Genomic DNA, 13,365 nt, shown 5'->3' on the forward strand with positions numbered 1-13,365 from the left:
AAGTTTCTGTTGCTAGTTCTTTATTTCCTGTTGTAAAAACATTGTAATTTTTTTTCTGAATCAAAGGAAAACAGAAAGATTTTGCACACAAAAAAATTTCAGGGCAGTCTGGTTTTGGATTTCCTTCTAGCTTGCTTACTTTCATTAGGTTACTTTTATGCCCTATGTTTGAGTGTGTGTGTGTCCAACTGCAGAGAGACCTACATACAGGTGTACTTGCTTCCACATGTGTGTGCCTGTTCCGTGCATGCTGACATTGCAAGCCTAGTCCAACAAGCAGAGGAAGGTAGATTGCTGAACTCTAGTTTGAAAGATACCACTATTTCTTTGCTAGTGATAAAAAATCACCACCTCTTACCATAGGCTGCCATAAGCTCATAATTGTTTGAAGACTGCACTGAGACTGAGTGACTTTTTTTGGAAGCTTTGTCACATGCAGGACAGGTGTAATACAGAGGCATCAGACTGAAATGCTCTACCACTCTCTGATTTTTGGAGGCTAGCAAGCTGCAACCCAGTCACAGCCCCCCATTTATGTAGGCAAGGCAGAAAAGGAGAGCAGCTTTTCTCAGAGCTTCACTGGAGTCAATATATGATCATTTCTGCCCCAGATCTAGCTCAGTTAAAGCACAAGCACAGAGTGATGGCTCAGGGGACTACTGTCATTGACAAGTAATCTGTTGCCAGGTATCTCTCCCTCATCTCTCTGTTCAAGGGTTAACAGCCTAGGAGCCACAGCAGGACCCCTCTGCCACCCTTTAACCCTCTGCTAGCAACACTAGAAACACTGAAATCCAGCCTTTGAGAAAGACCACTGAAAACAACACCTCCTGCAAGGCCAGGGTGGAGGGACACCCTCACTGGGTACATATGAAACCAAGTTAGCCTTGCCAGCAGGTAGGAGTGAGCTCTTCAGCAGAGTATGCTAGAGGGGGATGTCTCCAGCTGGATGGAGAACCGACTCATGGCTTTCAGAGTAGCAGCTGGGTCTGACTGTGGCAAGCTTTGGGATAACTGGGAGAGGGTCAGGATAGACATTGCTCTGCACGCCTACTCAGCATCCCTACTCCTTTGGGCACAGCTACTAGACTGGCCCTAACAACCAATGAGGCTATTCCAGATGTGGGGACTCTACCTCCTTGTCCCTCCTGTGTCTATCAGGCCACCATTTAGGAATTAGCTGTCTGGCCATTATGCTCCCATAGACTCATTTGCACTTGCATTCATACACTACTCTTCACACCAGATGTAACGACTGAGACCAAGAAGGAGGAAGGTCCTATCCCTCACTGAGAGATTCTGGGCAGCTGTCTGGAGTGGCACTGTGCTGGCCCTTCCAGGACCCAATACATGCTTTGTTTTCTCCCAGGCAAAAGGCTTCTCACATGGTATTTTGCCTCAGCATGGAAGGCAGTATGTCACAACCCCTGTAACAAGGGCCATGGGGCTCCATGCTCACTGCTCTTCACTAAGGCATATCTGGCTTCTCACAGACTGATACTGACCTGAGTGAGGAGAGCAGTAAAACCTCCCCGTGTCTCTGAACATATCAAACCACTCAGAAGGGCATTTTCAGGTGATCTAAAATTGGTACTACACTTTCAAGTGGCAGGTGGCAGGTGTTAGTAATTAATTGTCATAACTGGACAAAAGAAACCAATGTGATTGTTTTTGTAGAGATACTGGGTTCAAATAAGCATCATGTTGTCTTTAGTAGCTGTAAACTTGCAAGAATGGCTGAACTACGAAACTTCACCTGGGCAGTGGAAGATACTTTCAAGGAAGTCTTTCTCACTTACATGAATGGCTGGAGGAAAAACATGACAGAGGCAGCCAAAAAACTGCAAGCCAAAGTGGATGCTGAGAACTTCGACTATGTTATCCTTTATTTGATGGTGATGATTGGAATGTTCTCCTTCATTATTGTGGCAATCTTGGTGAGTACTGTGAAATCAAAGAGGCGAGAGCACTCCCACGACCCCTATCATCAGTACATCGTTGAGGACTGGGGTGAGAAGTATAAAAGCCAGGTTCTGAATCGAGAAGACCTCAAATGTGTGATCCATGAAAATTTGGGTGCAAAGGACAAAACAAGTCCTGAGTCACCTTGACTTTTTGGAACCACCGGAAATCATAAAGCCATGTGCAGGGAACCCACTGGAATTACAAATAGCTGAGAAACTGTTCATTAAATTAAGACAGGTCAGCATGGGACAGAGTGCTCAGGAAATCAACATTGCTGTTGGACGTTGGTACAGCTGCTTGGGGAACACACATGATTGTGCTTTGTTTTGGTATTCTGTTCTTCAGGAAAATAAAACCAAGAGAATGAATAATGTGATGGTTTTTTAATAGCATTTTTTAGATCCAGAAGCAGATCTGGATGTTCACACCTCAGAATAGCTGTGAACTGGTGGTCAAGAGTGTTGATTTAGAAACAATCTGTATGACTTAAAAATAACTTGAAAATGTACAGTAAAATACCAAAATCTCAATCTATGGACTGAAGAGTGTGTATTGTATGAATCACAGTAGGTAATGTATACCTACACACGTTAATTCCAAACTATTATTTTAATGATCTGGCTCTCATTTTGATTTCATTATTCATTGGCAGCAAAGATTGACTCATGGCCTTCTGACAAGGCCTGTTTAATAGCATAAGAGCTGCTAAACTAGCAATCTCATTTAAGAGCATGTCCTGGTTGTCTAGGACAGCCTCCAGAAGTTCATCACCTGTCTTCAAGTACATAGCCAGCCAAGCTGCCTCTTCTGCTGCTCCTTGGTTCTCCAGAGCAATCTTTCTACTTGAGATGCAAGCTGAGCGATAAGAGGTGCTGGTTACTTCCCATCCGCTCAGTGTAAACAACTGAGATTCTACCTTCTGGTTTTCCGAGGAAGGTTTTCCATACTCAGACATCAAGGCTGTCCCATTGCCACTCTTCCTAAGGAATTCCCAGGTTGGGTACTGGTTTTCACTGGCTGGGAAATGGGTTTTCAAGACGGTTTGTCTCATCTTGTGCTGATAAAGAATCACAACATTGGCTTTCAGGGAGTAACTAGAGGCAGAACTGGTGACACTTCTAGTATTAAAACATAGCTGATTTTGTTATACTCTGTCTGGGTTTAACTTCTAGTCATGTTGCCAGACTTGAATTGCTTAAGCTGTAAGTTCCCATGCTGGCTGTCTAACGTGTGGAAAGTTTTGGCTGAAACACTTCAGCCATATCTGGCACTGCATTTCCAACAATTTTGTTTTGCCTGTGGTGAAAAGAAGTGGGGGGCGGGGGAAGACTTCTTTTCTTGGGAAGCTTTGTCATGTTTTGGAGACTGGTCTCAAGATTTGGCACAGCAGCTGCTGCCATACTCCAGATGTGCCTTTCACTGGCATAGTAATAAGCCTCTGAATAATCTCAGTCCATGAGTGCTGGTGAAGGCTTGTTAGGTCCCAGTATATCCTTCTGCTGATCCTCTCCAGACACTGATGTCCCCTTCCCCACCACATTGCTGGGCAACCTCCAGGTGTCTGCCAGCCCTTCAGCTCCTGACATGGGTGTGCTCCATCCCCAGGCTGTAGGTCCTTCCTTTCTTTCAGGGCCCATGAATTGGAAGAGTACAGACATTGTGCTGCACAGAGCTCATGTCCTGCTCTGACAGAGAGTTTGGACTAGATGACCTTTCAAAGTCCCTTCCAATCCCTATCATTCTGTGACTCTGGGACCCTAGGGTCCAATGTGATCGCCATGGAGAGCCCCTTTTGGCAAGGTATAGTCGGAGGAGTATCCCTGGAGAACCGGTCCAGGCGCACCAGCATCTCCAGCTGCTGCCAGATCTTTTCAGGCCCTGCCTGCCTTCAATACCTGACACAGTTCTCGCCTCTGGCCCGGCCCTGCTCCTGGCAGCAGGTAAACGGCTGTGAGGATGCACAGCGGCGCCGAGGACGAGACCTGGATTGCTTTGTCCTCGGATCAGCACGCCTGGGACATGCGAGAATTGCTTTGTTTCAGAATTGCTATGTTTTGCAAGGCATACGGGGTTACTTTCAACTTCGGAGTCAGGAGAGACGCCACTGTCGATAGAAGCAGAGGGCCGCTGCAGCGCAGCTGGCCGCTGCTCCGCCGGGCCCGGCCGCTGGCGCTCCTGGGAGCTGTAGTTTATCGCGGCCGCCCGCCCAGAGCCACGGCAGCCCCGTGAGGTAGGAGACGCGGTTCTTACGCCTTCCCCACGGCCCTCCTTGGCGCGGCTGCCGGCGGCGCCGTGCAGGCGGAGGAGGGATGGCGGGGCAGTGGGGGTTAATCGCGAAGAAGCGGGGCAGCCTACCTCTCCTGACCAGGCCTGCTCTGCGTGCATTGCTGCCGGCCCTCCGGCCTGCCGCTCTCCCTGCCAGTCCCTGCTTGCCCTTCTGCCTGTCCTGCCCCCTTGCCCGCTTGCTCCTGACCAGCCACCTTCCTTTACCCGTTCTCCTGCCCCTCTCCTTCCTGCCCACCTTGCCTGCCTGTCGTCCTGCCGTCACCTGGCTGTCGTCCTGCCACCCTGCTCACTGCCCTGCTTGCCTGACTCCCGCACCAGGCCCCGTGCCCGCCTTGGCCCCCGGCGCCAGCGGGGGTGTGAGGCGGCACCAGAAGTTTCCTCTCGGTAACCTGCGGCCTCCCAGAGCAGGGGCTGTGTGGTTTAAAAGCTGCTGAAAACACGCACGCTGACTATGAATGGCGGGCAGGCCTCATTCAGCCGTGTCCGGGTGTATCGCTGCTGGGTATGATGCACAGCTGCCTGGAAGTGTGCTGCATCGTGTGTGAATCCGCCAGGTTTTGTTGGTTTGTCAAGAAAAAATGAAGGAAAAAAGTAAGAAAGAGGGATCTGAAGTTACCATTTGTTGCAAAAGTTGCATCTCCTGGAATGTGTGTGTGGGTTGTTGGCAGTGCTGGACACTGCTGCTGCAGCAACCAGGAACGGTGACAGAGGACTGGGGCAGAGCTGGGTTTGGGATGGAAGCATGGGAGGCTGCCAGCCCAGCAGACTATTTTAGGGCAAAGGTGGTGGCAACAAGAGAGGGCCTGCGGCTCGCAAGGATCCTGGTACCTGGCTGAAATGGTGCCCAGGGAGCTGTAGTGGAACAGTCTGATGTGTCACTCATCAATTTGATTTTGATTTTTATTCTAATCCAGGTGATTGATGCACCACATCTGCTCTGTTCTTATTGCAGAGTTTGGAGCATGTGAGGAGCTGCCAAGAGGAATCACTAATACTTTAATTTCTGCTTCTTCAGGTATGAAGATCTTATGAGGTTTTATATTCTTGATGTTCCTGGAGTTGCTGTTAGTTTAGGAATTTGGTGATGCTAACACTGGGTGTTTACATCACTTTTATTGAGTGATGTCGTGACCCATATATATAGAGAGGCTGTAAATGTGCATAGGTCTGAATGTTTCTGACTTCTGTATCTTTTGGTAGTGGTTTGAGCAGTACCTCTAATGCACAGTTGCTTCTGTTGTGTTTCTCTACAGCCTTGGAGCGCATGACCCAGTAGTTTTTGGTCGGTTTTGTTTGGTTTGTTGGTTTTTGTTTGGTTGGTTTTATTGAGCCTATCTTACAGATACTCAGCCTGATGTATGATGCAGCAGGTAACAGGTAGTGTTAGTTCCTCCAGGGGTACAGGAAGTCTGCATTTCACTTCTTGAAATAGGTGCATTAAAGAAAGCAGCAACAAGAAACAAGTGGAATGAACCCCCGTTTCTAACTCAGAACATACTCAGCCAACACTCCATTTTAAATGCACTCAAATAACCCTAATAGCACAGTGTTTTCTGTGGCCTTGTGACTGCTGACTTTTATGGCTTTTCACAAAGTGGATAAAATGGAGTTGTGCAGAAATCCCCAGTAGGCAGAAGAGTATCTTGAGTCCCATTTTGCTGAGTAGATGGAGTTATTGGCAGGGTGAGCAAGACATTTAGCCAAGAGAACTCAAGTGGGTTTGTTAGTACCCAGATGCCTGTGTGGATGTTTTCTGGTGCGTGCAGGCCAGTCAATACTCTGCTGCTGCTTAAACAAACAATGGCATAAGTGCCTGGGCTGTTGTGGTTGCTGTGGTGGACTGGAGTTGTAACTCAGTGGCTGAGAGACCTGGATTCAATTCTGTGCTCCACTGGAGACTTCCCGTCTGATAGGACCCAAATCCCTGGTCTGTCTGGGGTGGTCTGTGTTACACAATACAGCGTTGTGCAGAGATTCTGTGTCTCATATCATCCAGTGTCTGGCTCTGGGAGTTGTTGCAGCCCTCCCTGAGAGCCCTATGGCCCTGCTGAGGACATGAGCCTCTGGGGCTGCTTTGGGGACTGCATACTCTGAACCCAGAAGACCTCACAGCTTTTGGAGCAAATGGCAGATTGCTAGTAGAGTGCTGATGTGTGTGATACGGGCAGACTCTCTCTTCCTTTCCCACCTGCAGTAGTTTGATCTGTTTCACAGAGGAGGTCAAAGTGTAAATAGACTAGTGGCAGTGAGGTGCAATCCCAGGGAAGGCCACCAGTAAGAGTGATATAGTTTTATCCCTGCCTTGCAAGTCTACCAAGTACATAGTGCATAGCTTATGGGGCGTCTATCACGGAGCCTCCAGCAGTGCTTTAGGAAGAGCCTAGTGCTCCTGTTTCTTTCTCACGTGGCTCAACATGAGACCTTCTTACTTCTGAGTGAAGGTAATAGTGACCTTCTGTGGGGCCCAATCTCTGTTCCCTGTAGTGCTGTGTTTGTTAAGGGAGCTTGCATTTTTCCTGGGGAACGAACAATGCCTGGCTGTAGATGTGCTCTGAACTCCTATCTGTGCCTTATCTGCCTCTGAAAAGGCAAATATGAAACTCCAGCTGTTTATTTGCTTGCATGCTTTTAAGATACCACAACCTTGGAAGTACAGTGAGCTTTTTCATTTGAATTGATGACCTCAGGTGCTAAAAACATTCTTCAAATAAGAAGTGAATCCTCCCTTTTTGTCTCCTCTTGCCACTTTTCTTGTACCTGCCTTGTGCCCTAGTCTCATCCATTTTTTTTTCTGTCCTGGGGTTTGAGCTGTATTTAATAATGTCTGAGTCAAGATGGAGACTGAAAGAGTCAAGAGGTGAAGTGGGGAGAAGTACTTGGAGGCTGGTGGCACAGGATGTGGGAATGCAACATGGGGAGAGTGGCTTCCTTGCACAGCTCTAATCTCAGGAGACACTGTGAGGACAGACCATCAAAAGTGTCAGGTCTTGCGGGAAACATTTGGGATCAAGAATGTGCAGACCAAAGCAGAAGTTCTTTACTTCCCACCCTGTGTGACTTCAGTGGGGTGCACAGTTCAGCAGAGCAGAGATATTACAGGAGTGTGGCACTAGAGGCCTAAAGAATGGGTTCGCAATCATGAATGTCTACAGGAGTGCACACTGTGATACACATCAGACCCTGCTTTTTGCTGGTGGGACAGCATGCTGCAATCAGACCCCACAGATGGGCTTGCATAACGTTTGCTGAGTCTTAAAGCTTTTTCTGTTTGCAAGAAAATGACTAAACCCCCATTTTCAGCATCATATGCCAGATGCTAGCCTGTATTTCAATGGCTGAATTCTTGCCTTTTTACAACATGTTGCAAAACTGATTGTGGCTGCAGCACAGAATTTACAGCAATTTAGCAGAAGAGTGAAGTCTGTGTCTGATGAAGCCCCTACCTAAGTCAGGATTCTGAGATGAGGACACTCCAGCTGGGCAGTGCCGTCCCTTCAGATCAGGCCAGGCTTGTGTAGCTTTGGTTTCACTGGGAAGCATGTAGCATCTGAGATGCCATGCATTGGATGACAACCGTGCATCACTCTTTGCTCTAGTGTGGAATTTTTTCTGTGGCTAACTGGCAGTGGTCTTCAAATCTTAAAGGTCACTGAAATTCAGGTGGAAGCATCAGAAGGTTGTAGCACTATTGACTCATTAATTCACAGCTGCCCTGACATTTTATCAACAGGAGGAGGGAACTGAATGACAGATGCCTTGGCCCCACCACTGCTTTGGTATAGTTTCATCTCGGTAACAAAGATCTCCAATAGTGTCTCACTGTGGGGAATGTTTCCAGGGTGGTTTCTGGAGGGTGAGAATTTTGCAGCTGGGGCAAGAGGAGAGAAGAGGACACCCTAGCTGGAGAAATAAGAGCATCTGTAAAGAAGCTGGCTGAGCAGCACAGGAGCTGCAAGAACATGAATTTACTTGATCCCCTGTTTCTGAAGAAAGGTCAGCAGCAGCTATTGTGATGTGATGGTGATTTATTCAGCCCAGCTGCTGGTGATGGTTTGGGCTAGGCTGTAGGACTTCCTCCTGCTTTTTGACAGCAACTGTTGTTAACACATACAGGAAGCACCTCGAGGGGATCAGGCAGGGAGATGTGCTTAATTTGAAATCCAGCAGCTGAAACAGTGTCAGCACTGGTGGAGCAGCAGCAGAGACCAGAAGGCAGTGTTGTAGCTCTGTGCTACAGCCTTCAGCATCCCCTTGAGCATTTCTCAGCTCGAAGTTCAGCTCTTAAATGTATGTTGACCACTCAAGGGATCCAGCAACTGGTTGGTTCACTTCTGTTTTGTTATGGGCTTCACGGAGAATTTAATTTATTAGTAAATCAGAGAGAAATGGTACATTGTACTAGGTACTAGGATTCATTAGGTATTCAGGCTCCAAACAGAGCAGGTGGGCTAAAAACCACAAGACAGCTCTTCTGGGTGCACTTCTGTCTGCCAGATCTCAACCAGCAGTGAGGTGGTGTGAGGTGCATACGTGTCAAGCTTTGGAAAGCAGCCAGCATTGTGCGTTCAGCTGGGCAGCTGCTGGGATGAGCTGCATGTGATGGAAGCCCCTCCTCTGCTTTGCACAAGCATGGCAGCTGCCCGGGGTCTGTCAGCTCCCTGTCCTTCAGCAGTGTGGATGTTGCTCCTGTCACTCAGCTCCAAAAAGGCCCCTGTAGGTCATTCTAAAACCATGCAGCTCTGATGTGCTGCCAGGCACTGTGCAGCAGATGAGCTTGTCAGAGAGGTGCAAGGTGGACAAGCTGAGTAGAAACAGATTGGCTAATTATTTTCTCATTTTAATTTCTTCAAGATGTTCCTGCCCTGGTCTGTGCCTTTAGAAGTGTGACACGTGTTGGTGCTGGGCATAGCCTGCTGCAGGACAGGCAGTATCAACACACAGCCAAGATGGTGGCCTTTAACTGGAAGGTGAGGATGTTTCACATTCATAAAACAGTGAATTTCTGCACTGTCAACAGATGCATGTAAGATGTGGTTGGGGTGGGTCTTTTGTTTAAAGATGGTTTCCTTCTCTAGGTGAAGGCTGTTTAACCACCATGCATTCTGCCCTTCAGGGACAGAGGACTTCTTGGTGTTGCCTTTTCTTGCCATACGTGCTAGCACCTTGTATGCCAGCCTCAGTAGTTGCTATTGGGGCCTTCCATTTCAGACCCGAGCACAGTGCTGGTAGGCAACCTCTGCCTTGCCCACATCTGCTCCTGGCTTTCTTTTTTCTGGGCTTTCCTCTGGCTCCTTTTTTCTCAGCTTCTTTCTTTACTCAAGGGTATTTTCTGCACTTCTAGTGCAATGGGGTCATAAACACTCCACGGTGTACGTGCACAGAAACGTTTGAGCAAGGACGTCATGCATTAACAACGTTAACATGTTAAACCACTTACTAAGAAAGCTATACTAACCCCAGGCCTTGGCTTTACAGTTCTGGAGCTGTAGTTTAAAGAGATTGCCATTGCTAGTATGTGAGGAGACTGGCAGAGACTGGCTGTCTTTTCAGAGTTAGAGGGGAGTGGCCTGATGTCAAAGGTAACGTGCAGCTTGTAGAGATCAGTGTTACAGAAGACCCCACTTGAGCCTTTGATGTGTGGACTTTAAGGGAACACACTAATGGTGTATGGTTACAAAGCTTTTTCTGCACTCAGTAGTTTGTGACCAAATGGCTTTATAAGGTACTGAAAGGCCTGCTAAGGGTACAGGTGGGTACAGGGAGGTTTGCTGAGGGGGAGCTGGCAAGGTGAACCTACTGTGTACCACTGAAAGATAGGACTGATTCTGGTGGCCAAGGTGGCTCTTTGTAACAATGGGCTGGGAAGTTCATGTACCTTCAATATCCTCATTATATTTGTATTCCACTCTCATTATATTTGTATTCCACGTTCACAGTATTTGCACTTTATTTTCCACTCCATGCACAGTAGCATGCTTTTATATCGTTGAAATGCACAGTACAATTTCAGTGGTTTCAGGCATTAAAAACTCCTGAACAGAATTGTTGGAGGCTGAGGTTTTTACTTTTCTTCTGGTTTAAAGGCATTTGTCCCTGCCTTCCAGATTTGGGCAAGTTAACTGCAAAACTACCACTGGATTAAAATTTCTACAAGCATAAAAATGTCTTTGGGGATCACATCTAATAGCTGATATGCACAGATATACATTGCTCATGTGAGAATTGTTCAAATTCAAAAGTGTTTTCACTTTTACTATGACCCTAGAATACTCAGGTGTTCACCTCAAGATTGTGCCAATATTCTATTTGCTGTAAAGCAAGAAAAAGCAGCAAAGACCTGTTCAAAGAGGCTTCAGATACAAACTCGAGTGAACTTGGTTTTGTCCTTTCCCCTAGATGTTGATCTGTCTAGTTTAAAGTTTCCTACGGGTAAAAAGGCATGAGGAGAGGAGCATTATCATTGCTTTGAATAATGCTGTGGCTGTAGGAAGCCATATAATGTCCCTGTAGATTCGTTTTTAATGCTCAAGTGTTCCAGTAACTACCTGAATTTATTATTTTGCATTTCAGGCTTTGGAGAATTTCCCATTGCTGATGTACATTTTGGCAGCTAAAACACTGATTCTTTGCTTAGCGTTTGCTGCAGTAAAAATGTACCAGAGCAAAAAAATTGAAGAGAAGCTGAAGAGGGAACGTGAAGAGAAATTGAAAGCAGAGGCAGAGAAGAAGGATGATTGAAGAGTCTTTCAGGTATAGAATTTATTCATAATCCTGGTGTTTGATAGTGGCATAGACATATTGATCCCATTATGTTTTGGCTTGGATTTATTTGGATTGTACATTTCACTGCAATTGCAATACCTGTATCATCCCTGTTATTTGTAGAAATTACAGCTACCACCAGAAAACTTGGCAGCCATGGTTTGGGATTTAGGAGATCTTAGCACAGTCCCCCTTCTCCATCCCTAAATCTTGTTGAATTTTGATTCCCAGTCCATTGCATAGGAAGTCCTGATGGATAAAGAGATGGGCAAAAAAACACGAGAAGCATGCCAGACAGAATGATGCACTAAGACCTCTTAAGTCACATAATTAAGATAGAAAATAATCAGCCATTCTGTATTAGTTAAATACATGACAAGTTGTCAATAATTTAGCTGGAAGGGCCGAATCTCATGCCATGGAACTTTCCAAGGTAGCAGTAAGGCTGTAGGTTATGCTGTATAACACCCATCACATAGACTTCACTGATCATAACAGACCTCTTTCAGCATAAAATAACAAAAGGAGCACTTCAAACTTCATTGATGCTTTGGGTTTCCATTACACATGTGCTGCATGACTTCCTTCTACCTTCAAATTGTAAGCAATCACTGCCATATTGGATTAAGTCCATTAGCAAAATGAGTGCTGCCTTGTGCTAAGATTATAGTGTCTGACTCCTTTGGTACAAGACTTTTGTATCAACAGATTTCATATCTGTTCTGCAGAAAAATGGGAGTTCTATTTCTGCCTGCCTTTAGTAAGCTTGGTGGAGGTTGGTATCATGTTATTCTTTAATAAATGAAAAAGTTCCTTTCTCCTTTTGAGGTCATCACCTCACATACGAACACAGTTTGAAGTTTTAGAAATGTTTACTAGTTTTAATTTCAAACCTATCCCTGTTTCATTTCCTGCAACATGGATTTGAAATTGTGATTAGAAATGAGGCCCTGGAAGTAAGCATGGGAACAAAGTGGTTCATTCGCATATTAAAACCAAGAAATCCAAAGGTAGTTTTCAGTCCCCTGTTTACATCAGACTGAGGACTTGTCTCTAGACAGACTTGAGTTATTTTAACCTTTATTTTAAATCAATTTCTCCAGCCACTGAAAAATGCTGTAAGAACACTTCTTTCTGTTTTTGCAGAGATGAGTCAGGGTAAGCTGTATGGAGTTTTACTGCTAAACAAATGAGAGATGGGCTGCCCTGCAAGTGAGCGGGCCTGCTGCTTGTAATGAGGAGACCATCGGGTGCTGTGTGTGCAGCACTGGGTCCCAGGCAGTTCTGGTTGGCAGCCAGAGTTCCTAGCCCAAGGGAACTGCTGCATCAGGGTAACAGGCTTATGCCACAAGGCCTCTGTCCAGCTTGTGACACTGGCCTTGTTGAATGATTGGCATTAAAGCATCTCTAATTTTGCAGGGAATACCCTGTTTGCCCACTCACCCAGTGCTGCAGTCTTTCCTAAGTTCTGCCATCTCTTGGGCTGTTAGCCATGTTTTTCTGTAATGAGTTTGCAAGAAGGGGTGAGTTCTCCTACCCTGAAAATGTTCTCCAGTGTCAGCACTGCAGAGCTGTGATTAGCTCTGATTGCAGTGTGCCACGTGTGCAGGCAGATTTAGCCCATGTGGTGCCAGCATATCATGCCTGCTGTTCTCACTGCTGTTTCCCCACCCTGCAGATTTCATGACACTTGGCAGCTTACATTGGATTCTTTTCCTGGGAGAACGAAGCCTTCCTGTAGATAAAGGATGTGTCAAAAGAATAAAACCCTGAAGAGTAATGTTCACTTGAACTGTATCTCAACTTTTTATACGTACAGCAAAATATATATGCCTTTATTTATGCAATAAAAAAATCCTTTGTTAAAAAAAAAAAAGAGAAGTAATGTCCTTGGTTGCTGCATACTCAAATGCTACAGTTAGAGCTGCTGGGGAGGCAGCTTTTAAAGATTAGCTTCAAGGAGGTGGATGGTTCTGAAGAGAAAACTGCTGAATGGGTGTGTACAAGGTTCACAGACAGATGGAAGGTAAAGGGAAGAGCTCTGTGCAGCTTCTTTAGAGCAGTTGTGTCCTGCAGGGGAGAAGAGCTTTTCCAGGCAGATTTTTCTCAAACCTAGGACTTCCTTAGGTCAGTGCAGACCATACTGCAAATCACAGTGCCACCTTTGAGGTTTTATTCTAGGAGGTTTATTACACAATTTTGCTATGCACAGTATCCAAGAGCTCTGTTTACTACTTAGTAATGAAAATCCTCCCTGCTTCATAGGCTGTTGCAAGCTTTTTCTACATGTCCAACAATGCCAAATTCTGAAGGAAAGTTAACTAGGTTAATCAACAGGGTGGATTTTTTTTT

At 46.0% G+C, this 13,365-nt stretch overlaps 2 protein-coding genes across 2 annotated transcripts; both read left to right on the forward strand.

Moving 5' to 3' along the window:
* The first annotated feature begins 1,733 nt into the window (after window positions 1-1,733).
* KCNE2 (potassium voltage-gated channel subfamily E regulatory subunit 2) lies at window positions 1,734-2,111 on the forward strand. Its single transcript, XM_054389471.1, has one exon. It carries the CDS (start codon window positions 1,734-1,736, stop codon window positions 2,109-2,111), a length of 378 nt encoding a protein of 125 aa, XP_054245446.1.
* Window positions 2,112-4,167: 2,056 nt separating this feature from the next.
* On the forward strand, window positions 4,168-12,841 carry SMIM11 (small integral membrane protein 11). Its single transcript, XM_054388784.1, has 5 exons — window positions 4,168-4,195; window positions 5,204-5,266; window positions 9,103-9,218; window positions 10,822-11,001; window positions 12,692-12,841. The coding sequence occupies exons 3-4, from the start codon at window positions 9,198-9,200 to the stop codon at window positions 10,987-10,989; spliced, it is 189 nt and encodes a 62-aa protein (XP_054244759.1). The 5' UTR covers window positions 4,168-4,195; window positions 5,204-5,266; window positions 9,103-9,197; the 3' UTR covers window positions 10,990-11,001; window positions 12,692-12,841.
* The last annotated feature ends 524 nt before the right edge of the window (window positions 12,842-13,365 follow it).

The sequence above is a fragment of the Indicator indicator genome, chromosome 1 (assembly GCF_027791375.1).
Source record: "Indicator indicator isolate 239-I01 chromosome 1, UM_Iind_1.1, whole genome shotgun sequence".
NCBI lineage: Eukaryota > Metazoa > Chordata > Aves > Piciformes > Indicatoridae > Indicator > Indicator indicator.

What these genes read in the sequence shown, in the direction of transcription:
- KCNE2 (XM_054389471.1), top strand. Translation starts at nt 1,734, where the DNA reads ATGGCTGAACTACGAAACTTCACCTGGGCAGTGGAAGATACTTTCAAG.
- SMIM11 (XM_054388784.1), top strand. Translation starts at nt 9,198, where the DNA reads ATGGTGGCCTTTAACTGGAAG. An exon ending in TGGTGGCCTTTAACTGGAAG is followed by an intron (nt 9,219 to 10,821) that starts GTGAGGATGTTT and finishes TTTGCATTTCAG; the next exon opens with GCTTTGGAGAATTTCCCATT.